The 20852-nt window shown below is 35.0% G+C and overlaps 1 protein-coding gene across 1 annotated transcript in view; it reads right to left on the reverse strand.

Annotated features, from left to right (window-relative positions):
• BMT2 (base methyltransferase of 25S rRNA 2 homolog) overlaps window positions 1-20852 on the reverse strand; it is a 93689-nt gene that overhangs the window by 65553 nt on the left and 7284 nt on the right. Inside the window, exon 2 of the mRNA XM_042922504.1 lies at window positions 11329-11470. Within this exon, the coding sequence (XP_042778438.1) occupies window positions 11329-11470 (142 nt within the window). The remainder of the gene's footprint in view (window positions 1-11328; window positions 11471-20852) is intronic.

A 20852-nucleotide genomic window follows, 5' to 3' on the forward strand; every position in this document is an offset into this window, starting at 1 on the left:
TGGACTGGGAGAAATATTTGCAAAAGGCTTATCTCATGAAGGAACTGTTATCTGAAATATACAAAGAATTCTGAAAACTTAATAATGGAAAACAAACAACCCAGTTTAAAAATGGGCAAAAGAAACGGATAACTCACCAAAGAAGATATACAGACAGCAAATAAGCTTATGGAATATGCTCCAGGTAATATATCATTAGGGAAATGCAAATTAAAATAGCAACACGACACTACTACACACTAATAACATCAACACTACCAACTGCTGGTGAACATGTGGAGCAACAAGAACTCTTCATTCATTGTTGGTGGGAATACAAAATGATAAAATCACTTTGGAGACAATTTGGCCGTTTCCTACAAAATTAACTCTACTTTTACCATACAATCCAGCAATCACACTCCTTGGTATTTGCACGCGCGCGCACACACACACGCACACACACACACACACACACACACACACACACACACACACACACGAAAACTCACTTCAACACAAAAGCCTGCACATGGATGCTTACAGCAGTTTTAGTCATAACTGCCAAAATTTGGAAGCAATAAGTTGTCCTGTAGCAGGTGAATAAAGAAAAAAATTGTGGTACATCCAGACAATAGATTCTTACTCAGTGCTAAAAAGAAATGAGCTACCGAGCCATGAAAAGACATGGAGGAAACTTAAATGCCTATTAAGTGAAAGCTGTCAACATAAAAAGATTATATACTATGATTCCAACTCTATGACATTCTAGAAAAGGCAAAACTATGGAAAGAGTAAAAGAGTCTGTGACTGGGGAAAGAAGGGATGTGCAAGCAAAGCAGAGGATTTTTAGGGCAAGGAAGCCATCTGTATGATACTATAATGGTGAATATTTGTCATTATATATTTGTCAAAACCCACAGAATATACACCACCAAAAACAAATCCTAATGTAAGCTATGGACTTTAAATGATAATGATGTCAAAGAAGTTCATCAATTACAATATAATGTACCATTCTGGGTGGATGTTGACAGGGAGCATACTGGGCATGTGTGTGGGCAGGGTGTTTATGGGAACTGTACTTTCTGCTCAATATTACTATGAACCTAAAACTGCACCAAGAAAATGAATCTATTTGAAAGGGAAAAAAAACCCAGGTCAGAACAGTTATCATGTGTCTCCTGATGTAATACACTGAGAAGGACACAATATCACCTAAGTAATATTCTTGCTAATATGCTTCACTTAAATCTAATCAGAGGGGTGCCTGGGTGGCTCAGTCTTTTGGGCGACCGACATTGGCTCAGGTCATGACCTCACGGTTTGTGAGTTTGAGCCTCATGTCGGGCTCTGTGCTGACAGCTCAGAGCCTGGAGCCTGCTTCTGATTCTGTCTTCCTCTCTCTCTGTCCCTCCCCCACTCGTGCTCTGTCTCTCTCTGTCTCAGAAATAAATAAAAAACATTTAAAAAAATCTACTCAGAAAAAAACCATACAAATCCAAATTGAGAGTCTATAAACCTTTATAAGATGTCTGTGTCATAAAAGAAAAAAAAAAGGAGAGAGAGAGAGATTCACATGAGTCAAATCATATTTGTCTTTCTCTGACCAACTTGTTTCACTTAACTACAGAGAACAACTGTGGGTAGCTGGAGGGGAGGTGAGCAGGGTAATGGGCTAAATGGGTTATAGGCATTAAGGAGGGCAGTTGTGATGAGCACTGTGTGTTACATGTAAGTGATGAATCAGTAAATTCTAAACTAACATTACACTCTATGTTAACTAACTAGAATTTAAATAAAAACTTCAAATAAAGAGAAAGCTAGAGAATTTACCTCAACTAAGTGCAATGATACACCTTGAAATATTTAGGAATGAAAGTCTTGTGATTTCTGCAACTGACTACCAAATGGTTCAGTAGAGAGGGAAAGGGGAGAGAAGGGGTGCGGGGGGGTGGGGAGGGAGAAAATGGAAAGAAGATACAAAATAAGACTAAAATAGAGAAACATTTTTTTTCAGAAGCTGAAGGAAAGAAAGTGTGAGTCAACGATTTTTATCCAGCCAAGCTGCACATTTTGTAACAAAACTATAGAAAAACAGCTTTTTGTATGTAAGAACTTAGGGAACATCATAGTTGCAAGCTGGTTTTAAAAGATTTACTAGAAGATGAAGTTCATCCATGAGATGGCTGAGAAATGTTGATGAAGAGGCTAGTTAGTAATGAATGAAAAGCATTAAATGAATAAAAAAAGGAAAACTTTATAATGCTGAAGACCACAATTTCCAAAGATATAACAGTTATGAATATTTATGTGCCATTTATCATAGCAGCCATCTTCACTAAGCAGAAACTCCATGGGATTCATGGAGAAACAGACACAACTAACAATAGAGAACTTTAATACATGACTCAATCAAGTGAATGAATATTAGGTAAGGTTAGAGAAGCCAAAAAGAGTATAATGAGGTTTATCTTATCTACATAACAAACTCTGCTCTCTAAAGAGAGTATAAATTCTTTTCAAGTGCACATGGAATATTCACAAAACTACCATATACATATACTATGTCATGAAGAAAACCACAGTAAAAGCCACAGAAAAACAGATAAAAATCATCCTATTACAACACAATAAAAGTGTAACAGAATAAAACAAAAAAAAAATCCCTTTCACCTGGAAATTTAAATCCATTAATATATTCACATATATATTCATAAATTTAAGGAGGAAACTCATATACACTTCCACAGATGCTGAAAGGACATTCAACACAATTCAACACCTATTCCTAAAAAAACAAACAAAACAATACACTCAGTAAAATAGGAATCGGCGAACACTTCCTAAAAGTGAAATTATACATATATATCAGCCAAAAAGCTAGCCACGTTTTTAACGGGGACACAATGCACACATTGCTAAATGAATAAGACACAGCTATGTAGCAGACAAAAGAAAAAGTATTAGTCAAAAAAAAAAAAAAAAAAGAAAAAAGAAAAAAAACTGGAAAGAAAGAAAAATGTATATTCACAGATGAGTTAACCTAGACAACCCAAAAGAATCAATCATAAACCAATACCAATAGATGTAAAAATACAAAAATCAAAAGCCTCCATATATATGTGCATATATAAACAATAGCCTATCTGAATATATAACAGAAGTGAAGGTTACATTTACAACAGCTCAAAATGATAAAACACCTAGGAATAAATGTAACAAGAAAATGCACATATTCAGAAAACCAGTATTCAGAAAACCTTAAAACACTACTGAACAACTCAAAAGCAGACTGGAACAAACAGAAAAATACATATCTTTTTCATGGGCATGATGATTCAACATTACAAAGATGTCAGTTTTCTCCAGTTATTAAAAAATTTAATGAAATCCCAATAAAAATACAAAGTTTTGCAAGTTTAGTTAGACCAGTTGGTTCTAAAATACACATGGAAAAAAAAAAAAAAAAAAAAAAAGGAAAGAACCAAGAAAACCCTGAGAAAGAAGAGCAGTGGTGGAGCAGGGGAAGATGTTACAGAATAACATAGATTAAATGATATAGACAATGAAACATAACAAAGTCCTAAAAAAGAACCAACCATAGCATATAGTTGGCTAACATGGCATATAAGTGTCATGCCAAATCACTGTAGAAAAGGTGGTGCTTTTCATAAATGATGCTGGAGAAACGGGAATTATATTGGGGGGAAAGTTAGATCTATACTTCCCAACAAACACTAGACTGAATTCCAAATAGGTCAGAGATCTAAATGTAGAAAATGGTATCATTCAAGTACTATAAGAAAACTAGTAAAAAAAAAAAAAAAGAAAACTAGTGAGTAAATGAGTGAATTACTATTAGGAATTCTTATAGTCTGGGAATCAGGAAAGCTTTTCTAAGGTAAGAGAAATCTGGAAGCAATAAAAGAGATACATATGTGATTACGTAAAAACAAAGATTTCTACATGGCAAACCAAAAACCTGCATGGCAAAAGGTATTAATGAAGACAAAGGGCACATATCTGTAAGTCATAAAAAGCTATGAAAAAATCAAGATAAAAGGGACCAAAACCAATGGAAATAAAGTGTCAAAAACATGAACATAATTCACAAGGGGCAAATAATTTTTAAATATATAAAAACATACTCAACCTCACTCACAAGAGAAACATAAATTAAAACCACACAGAGATATCAGTTCCCACTTTATCAAACTGGCAAAACTTCTAAAGGTAGGTGACACTGTGAAGAGATAGGTATTGTTTTTTGTTGACGGAACTACAAAATGATAAAACCTCTAAAGAGGGTGATTTGACAAAATCTAACAAAATCACATATACGTTTACTCTTCTACTCAGCCATTGCACATCCAGGAATCTACAAAGATACAATGCCAAATGTACAAAATGAATATGCACAAGGTTATCCGTTACAGCACTATTTTTAACAGGAAAAACTTGTAAATAACTTACGAAAATGAAGAGGGTATCTATTTACTTGCAGTTGGTCAATTCATGTCGTCAACTTGACTGGGCCAAGGGGTACCTAGATATCTGGTCAAACATTCTGAGTGATTCTGTGAGGATGGTTCTGAATGAGAGTAACATTTAAATAAGTAAACTGAGTAAAGCAGACTGTCCTTCATAATAGGGGTGGGCCTCATCCAATCACTTGAAGGTCTGCATAGAACAAAAAGGCTGACCCTCCTCCCCAGAGTATGAAAGACTCCTCCTGCTTGACTGCCTTTGAACAGGGACACTGATTTTTTTCTTGCCTTCAGACAAACTGAAACATCAGCTCTTCCTAGGCCTCAAGCCTGCCAGTTTTAGGACTGGAACTACACCACTGATTCTCCTGTGTCTCTAGCATGTCAACTCACCACTGCATCTCAAGATTTATCAGCCTCCACATACACAGGAACCCATTCTGTGAAGAACCCTGACTAATACAACAGTGATCTCCATGACATATTAAGTAAAAAAGAAGGGTATAAAACAGCATATACCAGGGGCGCCTGGGTGGCGCAGTCGGTTAAGCGTCTGACTTCAGCCAGGTCACGATCTCGCGGTCCGTGAGTTCGAGCCCCGCGTCAGGCTCTGGGCTGATGGCTCGGAGCCTGGAGCCTGTTTCCGATTCTGTGTCTCCCTCTCTCTCTGACCCTCCCCCATTCATGCTCTGTCTCTCTCTGTCCCAAAAATAAATAAAAAACGTTGAAAAAAAAAATTAAAAAAAAAACAACAACAAAAAACAGCATATACCATATCCCATTTGAATATAGATAATGGGTGGTTATGTGTGTGTATGTGAATTTGGTTAATTCTGCAAAAAACAAACAAACAAAAAAACAACAACAAAATAATGTTACCTGAAAATAATTTGTTACTTGGATAAAACAAGTAACAAATGAGGAAATTGGAAGGGAACCTTTTTTGAATACACCTTTTTATAAAGTCTTGACTTCTCAACCATGCAAATGTTTTATATTCTTACAAAATAAAATAGGGGGGGAAACCCATAAAACTGAAAGTGAACATAACCATATACAAAAGAACTATTTCAAGTAACTTTTAAACACAGTATCCCGACACTTAGTGGTTTATGTTCTAAAGACAGAAGAACTACAGAGATACTTTAAACTTCATCCAGTCAGTTTTACTGCTAGGTAAAGTTTAGAAGTAAAATTGACATTGTAGTTTTCAAACTATTTTATGTGAACTGTAGGACAAAGCAAATGTATTAATGTTATTCAGAACTAAGTCCTTTAGCAGCACATCTAGTGCCCAGATCTTAATTTCTAAATGCCATTTCTCACTAAAAGAAACAGGCCCTATGAAGAAATAGTTTGATTCTAAGTCTTGGGTGGCAAAACCAAAGGGTTATTTTGTACCACATAGTAACAAAGTGCTCAAAAGTGATTTCAGAACACAGAAGCCAGCTATATATGGAATATGGAATAATTTGAATATATTCCCCCTCAAAAAAAACAAAGACTGATGGAAAGAATGAATAAATAACAATGCAGGAGGCTACTGTGATATAAAAACCCCAAACCAAAAAACATACTTATCACAATTGGAATTACTACACCAATTCCTTATTGTAAGAATTGATGACTAAACAGAAAGAATTAGGGATACGTATATGTTTATTTCTACCCAGCCTTTCTGGAGAACACATAATCATTCCCTGTTCATAAAGAAAAGGTTTTATTTACAGAAGCTAATAAATAAAAAGAATGATACAAGTTGAAAAACTCATTCTGTGGGGCACCTGGGTGGCTCAGTCAGGCTCTGGGCTGACAGCTCAGAGCCTGGAGCCTGCTTCAGATTCTGTGTCTCACTTTCTCTCCGTCCCTCCCTGACTCGCACCCTGTCTCTCTCTCTCTCTCTCTCTCAAAAATAAGTAAACATTAAAAAAAAATTTAAAAAATCACTCTGCAATCCCAAATGAAATAGTTTATTTAATAAACAGAAGTAAACCTGTTAGCTGACAGACTGTCAGGAGACAGGATTGATCCACAAGCCAAAATGTCCCTCTACACATTACTTGCTAATTGCAAAGGGAAAATATAAGTTTACAATGGAAGGACCACCTACACCAAATGGCAAAATTTAGCAGGTAACCCGACAATAAGCACTTGCTAATGTAATGCAGTAAGTGTGCAGTTTCACCTAACAGATATTCTGTCAAAAATAATGTTACCTGATTCAACACTTTAGATCAGTTTATAAGAAATAAAGGACACTGGAAAAGTAGTTAATGGCTCCATGAGAAAACAATCAAATAAATCCAAAATACAGGACACAAAACTAGTTTTGGATTAGGATATAGAAAATCACAAAGGGCCCCTGGTTATGCTGTAGCTATGGGGGAAAAAGAACTATACACTCTAAAAAAACAATGTATTAAAAAGAAATCAAGAGAGCTGAGGATACAAAAGGTATAAAGGAACTAAAGAAAGGCCTAGATGAGAAGAGATCACAGGCACTTTGTACATTTGTTGAAAAGGTGTATAGGCAGCAAAGGATCATGTCTTCCAGGGTAGAAGGATTTTGTTTGATTAAAGGGAAACCAGCAGAGCTTTTAATGGTTGCTTAGAATGGTGTGACAGACTGGAATCTTTAAGAAACCCAAATGCAAAGATTGTTCTCCCTGTTCTATTCCTGCATCCCACCCCCACCCTCCTCCATAGGTCTTGATTTTCAAATATGAAAAAGGCAAGGGAAGTACTAGAGGCTTGGAGTGGGACTAAAAAGCAGAGAAAATTCTTTGCAGTCTTCTGTGGACCTAGGTCCCAGAGTCTTGCTAGAGGACTGTGCCTATAATATACATAAAACAGGACTCACCCTCAAAGCATTTGAAGACACAAGTGAAATGCAACTATGTAATCCAACTTCAACTCAGTTTAACCCCTGATGGATCAAAGTGTGTCCCTGTCTCACTGGCTGCCTGTTAGAGGGAAAAAACAAAACAAAACAAAAAGCATGCCCTTTCTAGGAAAAACTAATATTATGCCAGTCTCTTCTAAACATAATGCTAGTATATATTTTTAAAAATTACCAGACATATAATGAAGCAGGAAAAAAAAAAATGATCCGTAATCAAAAGAAAAAACAGCCAAAAGAAACAGATCTTGATAAACTATATATTGGAATAAGCAAACAAGGACTTTATAATAATTACCATAAGTATTTTTTTTTTTAAGTTTATTTGAGAGAGTGTGCACAAGGGTGAGGAGCAGAGAAGGAGAGAGAACATCCCAAGCAGGTTCCACACGCAGGCCTCAGTCTCATGAACCGTGAGATCCTGACCTAAGTAGAAATCAAGAGTTGGATGTCTAACCTACTGACCATCCAGGCAACCCTATAAATCTTTCTAATTCAGAAAAAGATGAAATTTAAGAGAACTTTAAGAGAAAAATTAAATAATCTAAAGATGAGCCAAATAATTATACAAAAATTGAGAAAAATGGTATCTTGAAAATCTCTCTTGGTAACTGACAGAACAAAAAGCCAAAAAGAAAAATCAGTAAGGACATACAGATTATTTGAACAGTGCTATTAACCACCTTGAATCAAAAACCACAAAATATAGAATGTGGGATATTTTTCAAATAAACTGTCATTTCTCAAAAAAAACTAAATGTTGTGGAAAACAAAACCAAGAACCTAAAGAAATGCAACCACCAAATGCAATGCATGAGCCCTAATTTGATTTAAAAGAAAAAAATTACAAGCACATTTTGGGGACAATAAAAAAATCTGAATTTTTGAACTAAGTATTTTAGGAAATGAGGAAATTACTGTTAATTATCTTAATGTGATGATGGTATTATGCTTATGCTGAAGAATGTCCTTATTCTTAGGAGATGTGTGGGAATGAAATATCATGTTATCTGCAATTTACTTGCAAATCCAGGAAACTGTGTTTGTTTCTCTGTGTGTACAAAAAGTTAGAAAAAGCAAATATTTTTTTTTTTTAATTTTTTTTTTTTTTAACGTTTATTTATTTTTGAGACAGAGAGAGACAGAGCGTGAACAGGGGAGGGGCAGAGAGAGAGGGAGACACAGAATCTGAAACAGGCTCCAGGCTCTGAGCTGTCAGCACAGAGCCTGACGCGGGGCTCGAACTCACGGACCGTGAGATCATGACCTGAGCCAAAGTCAGACGCTTAACCGACTGAGCCACCCAGGCACCCCAAAAAGCAAATATTTTTATTAATCATACAGCTGTGCCTTTGTGTTATGTTTTTAGTATTTCATGCTATAAATCAAATTTAATTATCTTTTGAAGGAAATCATACGTGGAATTCTTCAAGCTAAACAGCCAACAAAATCTTAGCAGGGTAATGTCAGTAAGCCTTACCTTACATACCAAATTCTTATGAAGTTTTAAGTATAACTAACTGAACAGAAACTTCTGTCAAACTCTTTTAAAAGCCCACTTTAGCTCTCAAAGTACTACTGCTTTCTTAGAATTGTCAATAGAGAAAGGAATTATATAAACTCAAGTTAAAATTATAGATAAATCAAGTTTCAAAATTCAAAACTGTTTTGTAGCCTTTTCTCTCAAGCTAGTTTTAAGTTTAAAGTAAAGACATTATAAAACTCCTCATGGGATTACTTTCCATAGTAAATTTATTTTACAATATTTGCCACTGTTCTTTTCCTGCAGTTTGACCTAAATTCTTATGAATGTTCCCTTTCAGCAGTTTGACTTAAAAATGACCTTTTTCAAACACATGTAGATACAATAACTATTGATAACAACCACACATCTAAGGAAAAAGAAGAGAGAAGTGTGAGCACAGATTATTTAAGGAAGGTATAAGCAAATGCTCCTATGAGAATATCACACATCAAAGTCCATTTAAGAAGCAGTCTGAGAGCTTGCCTGATATACCCGAATACTAATTTTAAAGCAGTGCTGCTAAAAGCCAAGAATGATGGTCTTAAATAGAGATGGTGCTGATTTCCTGATTGGATTATGCCATTACTCCATGTTACAAGGGAAATAACTGGTTCAGTAATACATTTCCTTTTGCATTTCTTAGCTTGAGGGAGAAAATGTATATTTTCTAAAAGAGAGATTTTCTCTCTAGAGCCAAGCAGAAAACACCAAACATTTAAGTTTCAAGAATCTTATTTCCTATTATTCTGGCTCCTTTCTTTCTCCAACTCCACAATTCTTGGGGTCCGCAATCTACTGATAACACCTTTTCACTCCTCCTCACTCACCTCATATTTTCAACTCCCTACTTATGTATCACTATAATCAATACAACATACATACCATTTCCCTTCCCCTTCTCTTGAGTCATTATACTCACTTGAGCATTAATTTTATTATACTGTTCTGTCCATTCACTTTCTCACTCTCTAAGAAAACTGCCTCACTATAACTTTGCACCTTGATTATCACATTAGCTTCCTAACTGATTTCCTGATTTACATACTCCCCTTCCTATAGTCTATCTTAACACAGTAATTAATTCTTAAGAATTCTTGACACACTTTAAAGGTTAATAAAATCCTGTTACTCTTCTTCTTAAAACATCCAGTGATTCATCTCACACAGAATAAAAGCCAATGTCTTTAACCATGGTTTACAAGACCCTACGAAATCTAGCTGGTATCTTATTTTCTACCACTCTTCTTATGTTTCGCTCTAGCCACATTAGTCTCCTTGCTGTTTCAAAAACATGTCAGCACAGTCCTACCTCAAGGCCCCTGGACTTGCTAGGGCTTGTTGTCTCACTTCTTTAATGTTTTTTACACGCATCATTTCTGGGAGGCCTACCCTGTCTACCATACTTAAAATTGTTTTATTTTTCCTTGCTTTGTTTTTCTCATGGGACTTACCATTATCTGACCCAGCATATCTTTAATTTATGTATTGTTTCTTGCCTCTAACCCTCATGAGCATGTAACCTCCATGAAAGCATGGATTTTGTTTGGCTGACTGTTGTACTCCCAGTGCCTGTGATGTGACTAGTACACTGTGGACAATCATTAAAAATTATTAAATGAATAAATAAAATAACTAAATTAAATATGCATTTTTCTCTGGACTATTTGTTGAATGAATGAAATATGCATTATAACATAACTTTTAAATGAGATTAAAACAGAAATTTTGGATAAAAAATAACTGCAATGAAATATAAACCAGAAATTATCATAAATTCATTGTCCATGCAGAAAGATAATGCTTTGTTTTCTGAGAATTCATTTATAAATTCAATCAATACATATATCCGTTCTAATAATTTTACTACCTTGAGAGAAATGACCAAGAGTATTTCATTTTGATGTCTTAAATTTATACAATGAGAAAATAAGCATTATCCAAAGTAAATTTAAGTGCTGGAATACTCTGAATTATATATCCAAAATTCAGGATTTTGACACTTTTAAGAGGTTTTCAAATTTTAAAATACAGAAAATCACGTTTACTTGAATCCAAATATGGAGAATTATAAAAAGAAATTTCTATACTATGACTTATCAATGAAGTTAAGTGTTAAAACTCATATTTTAAATGTATTGACGTTTAAGTATATTTGATGCATTTAAAGCTATACTTTTATTTTTATTTTTTAAAGCTATAATTTTGAAAGGCTGAAACAAAACTTCAAGTTATGTCAAAGAAAAACATTTTGATTAAAAAGGGATGAATGATATAAACTTAGAGAAAGTGTGGCAAGAGGGAGAAGTTATTTAAAAAAATAATCTGTTTTAAAACAGTCCTATTTTGGTACAGTAAATTATACAAAGCATTACTTGGATTTCAGACTTTAAACGATATAGTAGAAACCAAAAATGTTAGTTCATAAAAACACTCACCTACAACACCATTCAATACGACCTTCGCCCTCACAAGTTTTTGCCCAATGGTTATCTGCCAAATTTTTCATTGCAACAGCATATTCACAAAGTGTTTCCTCATCCTCACAATGTTCTCGCCAGATCTTATCAAAATCTCCCACTAAAAACAAGGGAAAAGACGAATTAAGTTAACTTCACTTACAAATGTCTCAGGCTTTTAAAAGTTTCTGCGTAATCTAAAATTACTTAAAGATGAATATAAGCAAAATTATAAAGTCAAGTTGCATCAAGTTTAAACTAGAATTTTAAAAGCTCCTTTATGCAAATAGATGTATCACTTTAACTATGATGATTTGATAATCAAATAAATTTTCACCAATTTAAACAGATGGATTTGTGAAGCTGAATGAAACTAACACACATAAGTAGGAGTTATCAGTTTATAAACCAAAAACACACTGGTAGGGGACAATTATGGCTGGGTATTCAAACATCAATTATCCTGGTACCCTTGGGCAATTTGACCTTGCGGCACAAAGTTACTTAAGCCTGCTTCTTGCCTGTTATTTTCTTGGATCTCTACATACTGATCAGTTCCCTATATTAAAAAGGGGTATGGGTGCCTGGGTGGCTCAGTCGGTTGGGCCGAGTTAAACTCAGGTCATAATCTAACAGCTCGTGGGTTCAAGCCCTGCGTCAGGCTCTGTGCAGAGCTCAGCTCAGAACCTGAGACTGCTTTGGATTCTGTGTCTTCCTCTTTCTCTTCACCTGCCTCATTCATACTCTGTCTCTTTCTCTCTCTCTCAAAAATAAGCAAATCAATCAATCAATAAAAAAAGGGTTGATAGGTGAGATGGCACCATAAATTACCAAGCAAGATAAATATTTTTATTTACTCACTTGGATGTGTTCTAGGCATATTGTATTTTAAAAAATTATAATTATAGGGCAAAAATGTTGCTAGAGAAACTACCTTAGAAGCCTCTCTGAAGTTTTAAGTCTTTACAAAATGTTCTGAATAAACATTATATGCTGACTATATATATATTTTAAGTTTATTTATTTTGAGAGAGAGCGAGAGCAAGCATGAGCAGGGGAGGGGCAGAGAGAGAGAGGGAGAGAATCCCAAGCAGGCTCCATGCTGTCAGCACAGAGCCCAATGTGGAGCTTGAACTCACAAACTGTGAGATTGTGACCTGAGCCAAAACCAAGAGATGGATGCTTAGCCGAATGAACCACCCAGGCACCTCATAAGCTGAGTATATTACTGAGCCTCGATATTACTTCTGGCTACTATGGGTTTTTTTTGTTTTTGTTTTGTTTTTTGAGAGAGAGAAAGACAGCAAGCAGAGGTGGGGCTCGATTTCACAACTGTGATATCATGACCTGAGTCATCCATCAAGAGTTGGATGCTTAACCTACTGAGCCATCTAAGCACCCCTTGCTACTATCGTTTTAAAAACATTAAATAAGTTCTCACTTTTAATATGAAATCTGAAACAACAATGTGAGTTCCAATAAAGAATGGTATGAGGATGTTATGCCAAATAGATGATATTAACATAATTGTAAGGGTAAAAGAGTAAACAAAAATTATCAAAGTAGCTTCACTCAATGTCCTTAGTGGTAAGATTTAGGTTCTCTTGCTTCATGTTCAAATGTAGGCAATTGTTTGGCAGAATAGGCTGAAAAATATAAATAAAACAACCAAATTTGAAGATAATCATTCTACCCAAATTCTCTCCAGAGGTGAGACTATGAGATTCTAGTATTTAAAAAGTGTTTTTTTTTTAACAAAGAAAAAATAATTATAAGTTTAAATATATCTAGACTTAGTCAAAATTTGAAACACTATATTTTAAGCACAGTCCAACAAGGACTGAGTTGAAAATCAAACGATTAGCCCTCTAGTTTGACCAAATTAAGAAACAGCAAGAAAGGTACAAACATGCCCTCACACACACTGTTAAAAAGGAGTATATATCACAGTCTCCTTCTAGGTCTGAATACCAACTGTAAACCCCAAAGGAATGAAAAGTTCTCTTCTTGGGGGTTATGTTCTTATAGAACAATATTTTCATTAACTGGTAATATTTGTGAGGTGATGAGAGCTTTCAATTTGTTATATAGTAGATTGGCAATAACTGTCCACTAAAAACAAGCAGGCAAATTTATTTCCCAAATTCTCAAAGAAAAACTCCTCAGTATTAGCAACATCTTTCAGATGTAGTTATTTACCAACTCTCTAAATAGAACTACAGGAAGTAAAACCTTTAAAACAAATATTTTGATTAATGATACATTAAAAAAAGTTTTCTTTGATGTTTATTTATTTCGGGGGGGGGGGGGCAGAACATGAGCAGGGGAAGGGCAGAGAGACAGAGGGAGACACAGAATCTGAAGGAGGCTCCAGGCTCTGAGCTGTCAGCACAGAGCCTGACACGGGGCTCAAACCCATGAACTGTGAGATCATGACCTGAGCCCAAGTCGGACGCTTAACCGACTGAGCCGCCCAGACACCCCATTTAATGATACCTTTTAATTTAAATTAAAAAAAATTTTTAATTTATTTTTGAGAAAAAGTGAGAGAGATAGCGCAAGCAGGGGAGGGGCAGAGAGAGAGAGAGAGGGAGACACAGAATCCGAAGCAGGCTCCAGGCTCTGAGCTGTCAGCACAGAGCCCGTCGCAGGGCTCGGACTCACAAACTGCAAACCGCGAAATCACGACCCAAGCCAAAATTGGACGCTCAACGAGCCACCCAGGTGCCCCCAGATTTCCTTTCTGTACAACTTTTCAGTTTAGATTCTACAGAAGATACAATGTAGGGAAAAGACCTGGGTTTTGGGGAAAGCAGTTTATTTCAGAGAGAATCCTAGGAAACAGGAGTGGAGGGAATAGGGAGAATGAACCTAGGAAGGAAAAAGTGGTAATACAGAGGGCATTATTGAGTTTGCTCCTAGGGATAAGAGAAGCATACAGAAAGCCTCTGGAATTGGGCACCTAAAAGACAGGAGGCAAGGATGTTTTATGCATCAGCTACAATCCCCAATTAACTGAGAGTTGTTAAGAACCTGCACTTTTAGTTTTCATTTAGGCACTGAATAAGGGGATATCCTTAGTGGGTTCCAGCAGTGTTGGAGAAAGGTGCAGAGCAGAAAAGAAAGCAGCACTCATTTAAAGTGGGACTTTGTAAGGGCTGGGTTCCTCTGAGCTCACAGGGTTTGCCCACCACAGCTGAAGACCAAGGTAAGGTATATGGGACACCAAAGGCATCTACTACAAATCTATGTCACTGTACACTGTGAAATTCAATTTACTTTACAATTATTTTATTAGCTATGAGATGCAAAGATAACTGTTTATATACAGAAACCTACTGCCCTTCAGCTTTTAAGAAGACCTGTAGTTTTGCACATTTAACAAAATTTTGTTCCAATATTATCAATTTCTTGTAGAATTTTAAACCTTACTATCTGCTCCAATGAAGTTTAGAGGAAGGATTCAAATTTTGTCTGCAAGCCTATTGAACTCAAACTGTCTGCAGAACACTTTCAACTTGATGTCTTCATTAACATTTAAATCTCTAAACTCTCCCCAAGTATGTTGATACTCAAACAGATGTGTTTAGTAAAGTGTAGTAGTACACGTATATATAACTGAGATTAAACAACACAATTGTATATATTCTATATTCTTCATTCTTTCATTGGATTTGCTGGAAAACAAAACAAAACAAAACAAAACCTATTTCAAATGCTACCCAGAATAACAAAGCTAATGAGCTAGCACAGGCAAAGAAAGGAAAGAAGATATGTAACAAGATGCTCTAAGATAAGAATGTGCTATGTTCCCCATATCCTATGTAAGGTATCCTGGACCCAGAACTTTTAAATCATGTATTTATTCAACAAGAATGTATAAAACCCTGTCTATTAGGAATACACTATGTTAAATGGTGGTTGCAAAGTTGAACAAAAACATAGCCTCCAGTTATGAGAAAATTCTACTTTCTAGAATACCCTTGAAAGCTTATTAAAGTATTGTTTAAATAAAGTCATCAAACAAAAATAGAAGGGGTAAATTTAGTTCTTTTTTTTTCATAATAGCCCATTCTTTGTTTTTAGAATATTAAAATAATGGTATTTTTCCTTTAAGCAAAATATTTTCAAAATAATTTATGATTTGGATCCTAAAAGCCAAAACCAATTAAGGGTGACCAGTGCCCAGTAAACATATTCAGAATTCTTCTGCTAACTTGGTCAAATTGCATACATAAAAAATACGTTAAAACTTGATTCTAAGAATTTTTGGTTATCATTTAGTTATTAAGTCAACCAATATTTAAAAGACTATCTTATTTAAAAGAATAATATTTTTTCATTACCAAAAGGCAAATCAGGAACTACGAACTTCCTGAGGTCTACATCAAAGATCTAGTCAACAGAACCAGAAATGCTTAAATATTTAAGCTCAATCAGAGCTCTCAATGAATAGTCTTTTTTAAATTTTTTGTTTTTTAATATAATTTATTGTCAAATTGGCTTACATACAACACCCAGCGCTCATCCCAACAATGTGTCTTCATTTTAAGTTTATTTATTTATTTTTGAGAGAGACAGGGACAACGTGAGCAGGGGAGGGGCAGAGAGAGAAAGGAAGAGAGAGAATCCCAGATTCCACACTGTCAGCAAAGACCCCAACACAGTGCTCGAACTCATGAAACCACGAGATCATGACCTGAGCCAATCCCGAAAGTCCAGCCCTCAACCTACCGAGCCACCCAGGCACCCCTAATAATTAATCTTATAATGATTTTACAATGATATTGGCATTTGTGATGACTCAAAATCACTGTGATTAATATCTATTTTTTTGCCTACTTGTTACAGACATCCTACGAAAATGTGAATGTATCTTTAAAAAAAAGGAAGGGAGTGAAGGAGAGGTAAATCTACAATAAACATACACATTTCATTTTGCCCGAATACAGAGAAATCAAAAATTATTTTTAGAAAGCACAATTAAAAATATATATGTCCTCCAGTTTAACTTGAAATTAATAGTTAATGAACATTTTATGGTCAAACTAAAATAATAAATTTAGAGAACAAATCAGTAATCATTTGTTCAAATACATAGTTTTAAAGATCAACTTAAAACTCTGCTTTGTCTAAAAGATAAAGTCATCAATTTGTCTTACAAGATTCTAGAACAAAGTTCATATTAACATGACTTCCATTTATTATATTCTCCTTATATTTAAAATTTTTAAACATTAATTTTAAAAAACTAACTAAAAAGGGTGCCTGGGTGGCTCAGTCAGTTAAGCGTCAGATTTGGGCTCAGTCATGATCTCACAGTTTCCTTGAGTTGGAGCCTGCATCCCACTCTGTGCTGACAGCCCATAGCCTGCTTCAGATCCTCCCTCTCTCTGCCCTTCCCCAACTTGGACGTGTGTGTGTGTGTGTGTGTGTGTGTGTGTGTGTTCTCTCAAAAATAAATAAACTTAAAAAAACTAATTAATAATTTAAAACACAAGTGATGCCAACTTAGGTTGCCAAACCAAGTTCAATAATAGAAATCAGTGAGCCAAGTTATTTTGAAGACTGGTTCTAATATCAAGACAATATCCTAATTATTGACTAAATTCACCTCCACAAACATTATATGTCACAACTAAAGAAAAATACAAGCTACTACTTCCTATGAGAAGCCAGTAACAACTAAATAGGAAAAAAATTAATAGCACATTAATTCATTAGTTCAAAAGACATTTTCATTTAGAACTTTTATAAACTATCAAGGTTAGTCATGGTGCCCCATTAATGGGAGAGAAAATGTTTGAATTTTCACCATGCTCAAAAGATACAGGAAACCCCAAAATTACAAATTAAATTATGCACAGAGTAAAATTCAAACTACAGTTGACAACTGTCAACAGATAGTAGTGATGAAAAAGAAGTACAATTTGAATACTTCAAAAGAGCGTTCTCAAAAATAAGAGTTATAAGAGACTTAGAAAAACAATAGATTCAAAGTCAATTTTCCAGGAATTTTAGCCACTGTTTTAAGCAGATACAGATCTACGTGTATGTGTGTGTATATATGTATACAAACATATATATGTATATATACATACACACATGATTTATTTATATATATATTTTTTACACTATTGTCTAAAGCAAAATTGCAGCTTGAAGTGCAGTCAACTCCATTAAATTCTTTGATAACAGTCCATCTATCTTTTAGGAAAAGTCCTAGCTTTTTTAGGAAAAGTTCCTGGGTGGCTCAGTTGGTTGAGCATCCGACTTCAGCTCAGGTCATGATCACACAGTTCGTGGGTTAGAGCCCCGCGTCGGGCTCTGTGCTGACAGCTCAAAGCCTGGAGCCTGCTTCGAATTCTGTGTCTCCCTCTCTCTCTGTTCCTCTTCTGCTCACTCTCTCTCTCTCTCTCAAAAATAAATAAGCATTAAAACATTTTTTAAAAAAAGGCAAAGCCCTAAACTTAAGGAGAAATTACTGGTAACAACACTAAATAGATGAGTTATTTTTATGTGAAAAAAAAATGACTAGATGGTGCTAAAGTGAATGCATTTTTACATGCCACAACCATCTGATATTTACAACTATGTTAGAAATAATATTATTTTCTCAATAACTCCTAATTTCACTTTAAAAAGATAAGAAGCACAGAAGAACTTTAGTTAGGTATAAATCTGAGGCCAATTTAAAACAAGAATAGCTTGTCATTATTCTTAGTGGTTCACCCTTGTGAGCCATGATACCAAAGATTCACATTGCATTATTGTGGTTCTCACATGGCATACAAAAGAGAAGACATCACATGATTCCATGTACATAAAACTCTACAAAAAAAAAGCAGACAAATTTACAATGAGAAAAGATCAGTGGACCTGGAAGAGAGAGAGAGAGAGAGAGGAAGAAAGAGAGAGAGAGAGATGTGACTACAAAGAAGCATGAGGAAATTTGGGAGACAACAAAAACATCCTAAATGTTGATTACAGTAATGTTTCATAGGTGTACACATCTGTCAAAATCCACTGAATTACACACTTCAAATGTGTGCAGTTTATTGTGCATAAATTGTACCTCAGTAAGTTTCATCTAAAAAAATTATGTGCCATGAACACAGTAAAAGTTACAAAATTTAAAAAAAAAATGCATTTTATTAAACCTGAGGGCCATCAAATTCTTTAAAAAAATCAAAACCAATTTACTTTGAGTATCAAAACTAATCTTGAACTTTTAGAAATTCAGAACTAAAAATTTATTTGATTTTTACTTAGGTATATTACCAAATATGGGCAGTAAGACACATTACCTATAAATGATCAGATTACCAAATTCATGTTCGAAGAACCTTTCAAGATCATTTCCTCTAACATGAGGTAAACAGATAAAGTCATGACCAAATGGAAACAAGTTCAACAGCCATTCTAAGGCTAACAAAGTGTTTAGGACCAGACTGTTTCACAAATAGAGTTAAAGGAGCTTCTCAGCATTCTTGAGCACCTGATATACTGACACACCCAAAGTGGAACAAAACATCCACAGTGTGGGTGTTGAAGCAGTTCTTGAGATTCAAACACAGGAACCACCTGAAAACCTGCATCTTACACCCAATATGCTATGACTAGTCATTTCTCTGTTAAGGGAAATGATTTTTATTTTTTTATTTTTTTATTTTCACATAAAAATAGAAATATAAGAAGCAAGGGGGGGCCCAAAAAAACCTTTGTTTTTACAGCCATTCTGACCGAACAAGAAAGAGACTACAGAGCAATCTAGGTAGAAATTCCAGGAACCAGCCAATCTTCAATGTTATGGCTGTTAAATGCACCCAGGCAGTGTAGCTAATGATACACCTCTAGTATTTCTTAAATGATGTATTTAACAAATTTAATGCTTCCTATGTTGCACAGACTGTTTTAAGTACTTTACAAATATCAACTCATTTAATTCTAATACCAACCCATTGAGGAAGATATTTTACTTTACCAGATAAGGAAACTGAGGTACAGAGAGATTAAGTAAACTTCTCAAGGGTATACATCAAACCTAGCAGTCAAGTGCCAAAGGCCATGCTTATAACCACCATACCGCCTTGCCTCTCTTTACAAATTTTTGATTTATGAACTTTCACAGATATGAACAAAGCTTTGACACCAGAGCAAAGTACACTGACTCTACTTGCCACAAACAAATGGTCTTCTCTCAGTCAAATGCAGTTACTTAGTCTCTACAACCACATTGTTAGATTTCTGGCAGTGGTTTCAACTCTGGCTGCACACTGGAATCGACCAGAAGTTTCATTTAAATGACCTGGAGTGGGAACTGGTCATGTATTTTAATGCTCCCCAAGCAAAGTCACTGTACAGCGATGGCTCAAAACCACAGGTCTGTGCAAGACTGTAAACTCAAATGTCCGGTGAAATAATATACAGGTCAGCAAGGCTTGGGGCAACCTGAAGAGTCAAATTTCATTAAAAAACAAAATATTGCATGGATAAAACTCAGTACCTAAAAATACAATTTAGCCAACAGTGTATCCTGTGTTTGGGGCACTCTCTTTTTATAAACATATTTATGATAAAAGTAGTTAATTCAAAATGTAAAACTCTTTCAATACATCCCCACACACGAGATGAAAAGAATTAAGAAGAGTCAGAATCAATGGAATCAACATCTACTATTTCCTTGTAAAAAAAATTTACTGGTATGGGTGCAACTACAGAGTTTACTTATTTAGTGTAAACAAAGGACTTACGAACAACCTTCTGAGAACTAATTTCTGTATAAATGAGACTAGGAATTTCTGTATTAATTAGAGGAATTTATGTATAAATGAGAACAGGGTGTACTCAGATGCCCCTTTAAAGGTATGGTGATTAGCCATCTATTCTAAAATAACCCTTGCAATAGGCATCAATATACCTACACTTAAAGCACAATAAATTAGTACTGTCTATCAGTGGTTCTCAGATGTTTGGATTTTGCCACTTGTACAAATTTCACCCCCAGAATTTATGAGATTGGTACTGGGGTTGCAAAATTTTTAACTATGAAGTTAGAGTATATAAGTAAATATACACTAATACACAAAATTATTACCATCTTCTAATACTAACACAAACAGACACACATTAAAATATCCTTATTAGTTCTCATATTTCTGTGGGCAAAACTTTTTTTTTTAATCTCTGGTTAACACTGGTATGTGAGAATCAGTGGGTAGGGAAAGGGGAGTAGCAAATAAGAAGAGGAAAAGAATTCACAGCATATAGTAAAATAAGGCAAGTTGATGCAACAAATACTTAACAAATGTTAAGGGCAAGGCCCTTTACAATATCTATATTCTCTGCTATTTCCAGTTTGACTTATAGAAAAATAAGATGTTCATAATGATAGTCTGAACAATTTTTTTAAAAAAATCTCATTTCTATTGAGAGGAAGTGAGTACGCACATGAACGAGGAAGGGGCAGAGAGAGGACAGAGAATCTCAAGCAGGCTCTGCAC

Source organism: Panthera leo, chromosome A2 (genome assembly GCF_018350215.1).
Source record: "Panthera leo isolate Ple1 chromosome A2, P.leo_Ple1_pat1.1, whole genome shotgun sequence".
In the NCBI taxonomy this organism is placed as follows: domain Eukaryota; kingdom Metazoa; phylum Chordata; class Mammalia; order Carnivora; family Felidae; genus Panthera; species Panthera leo.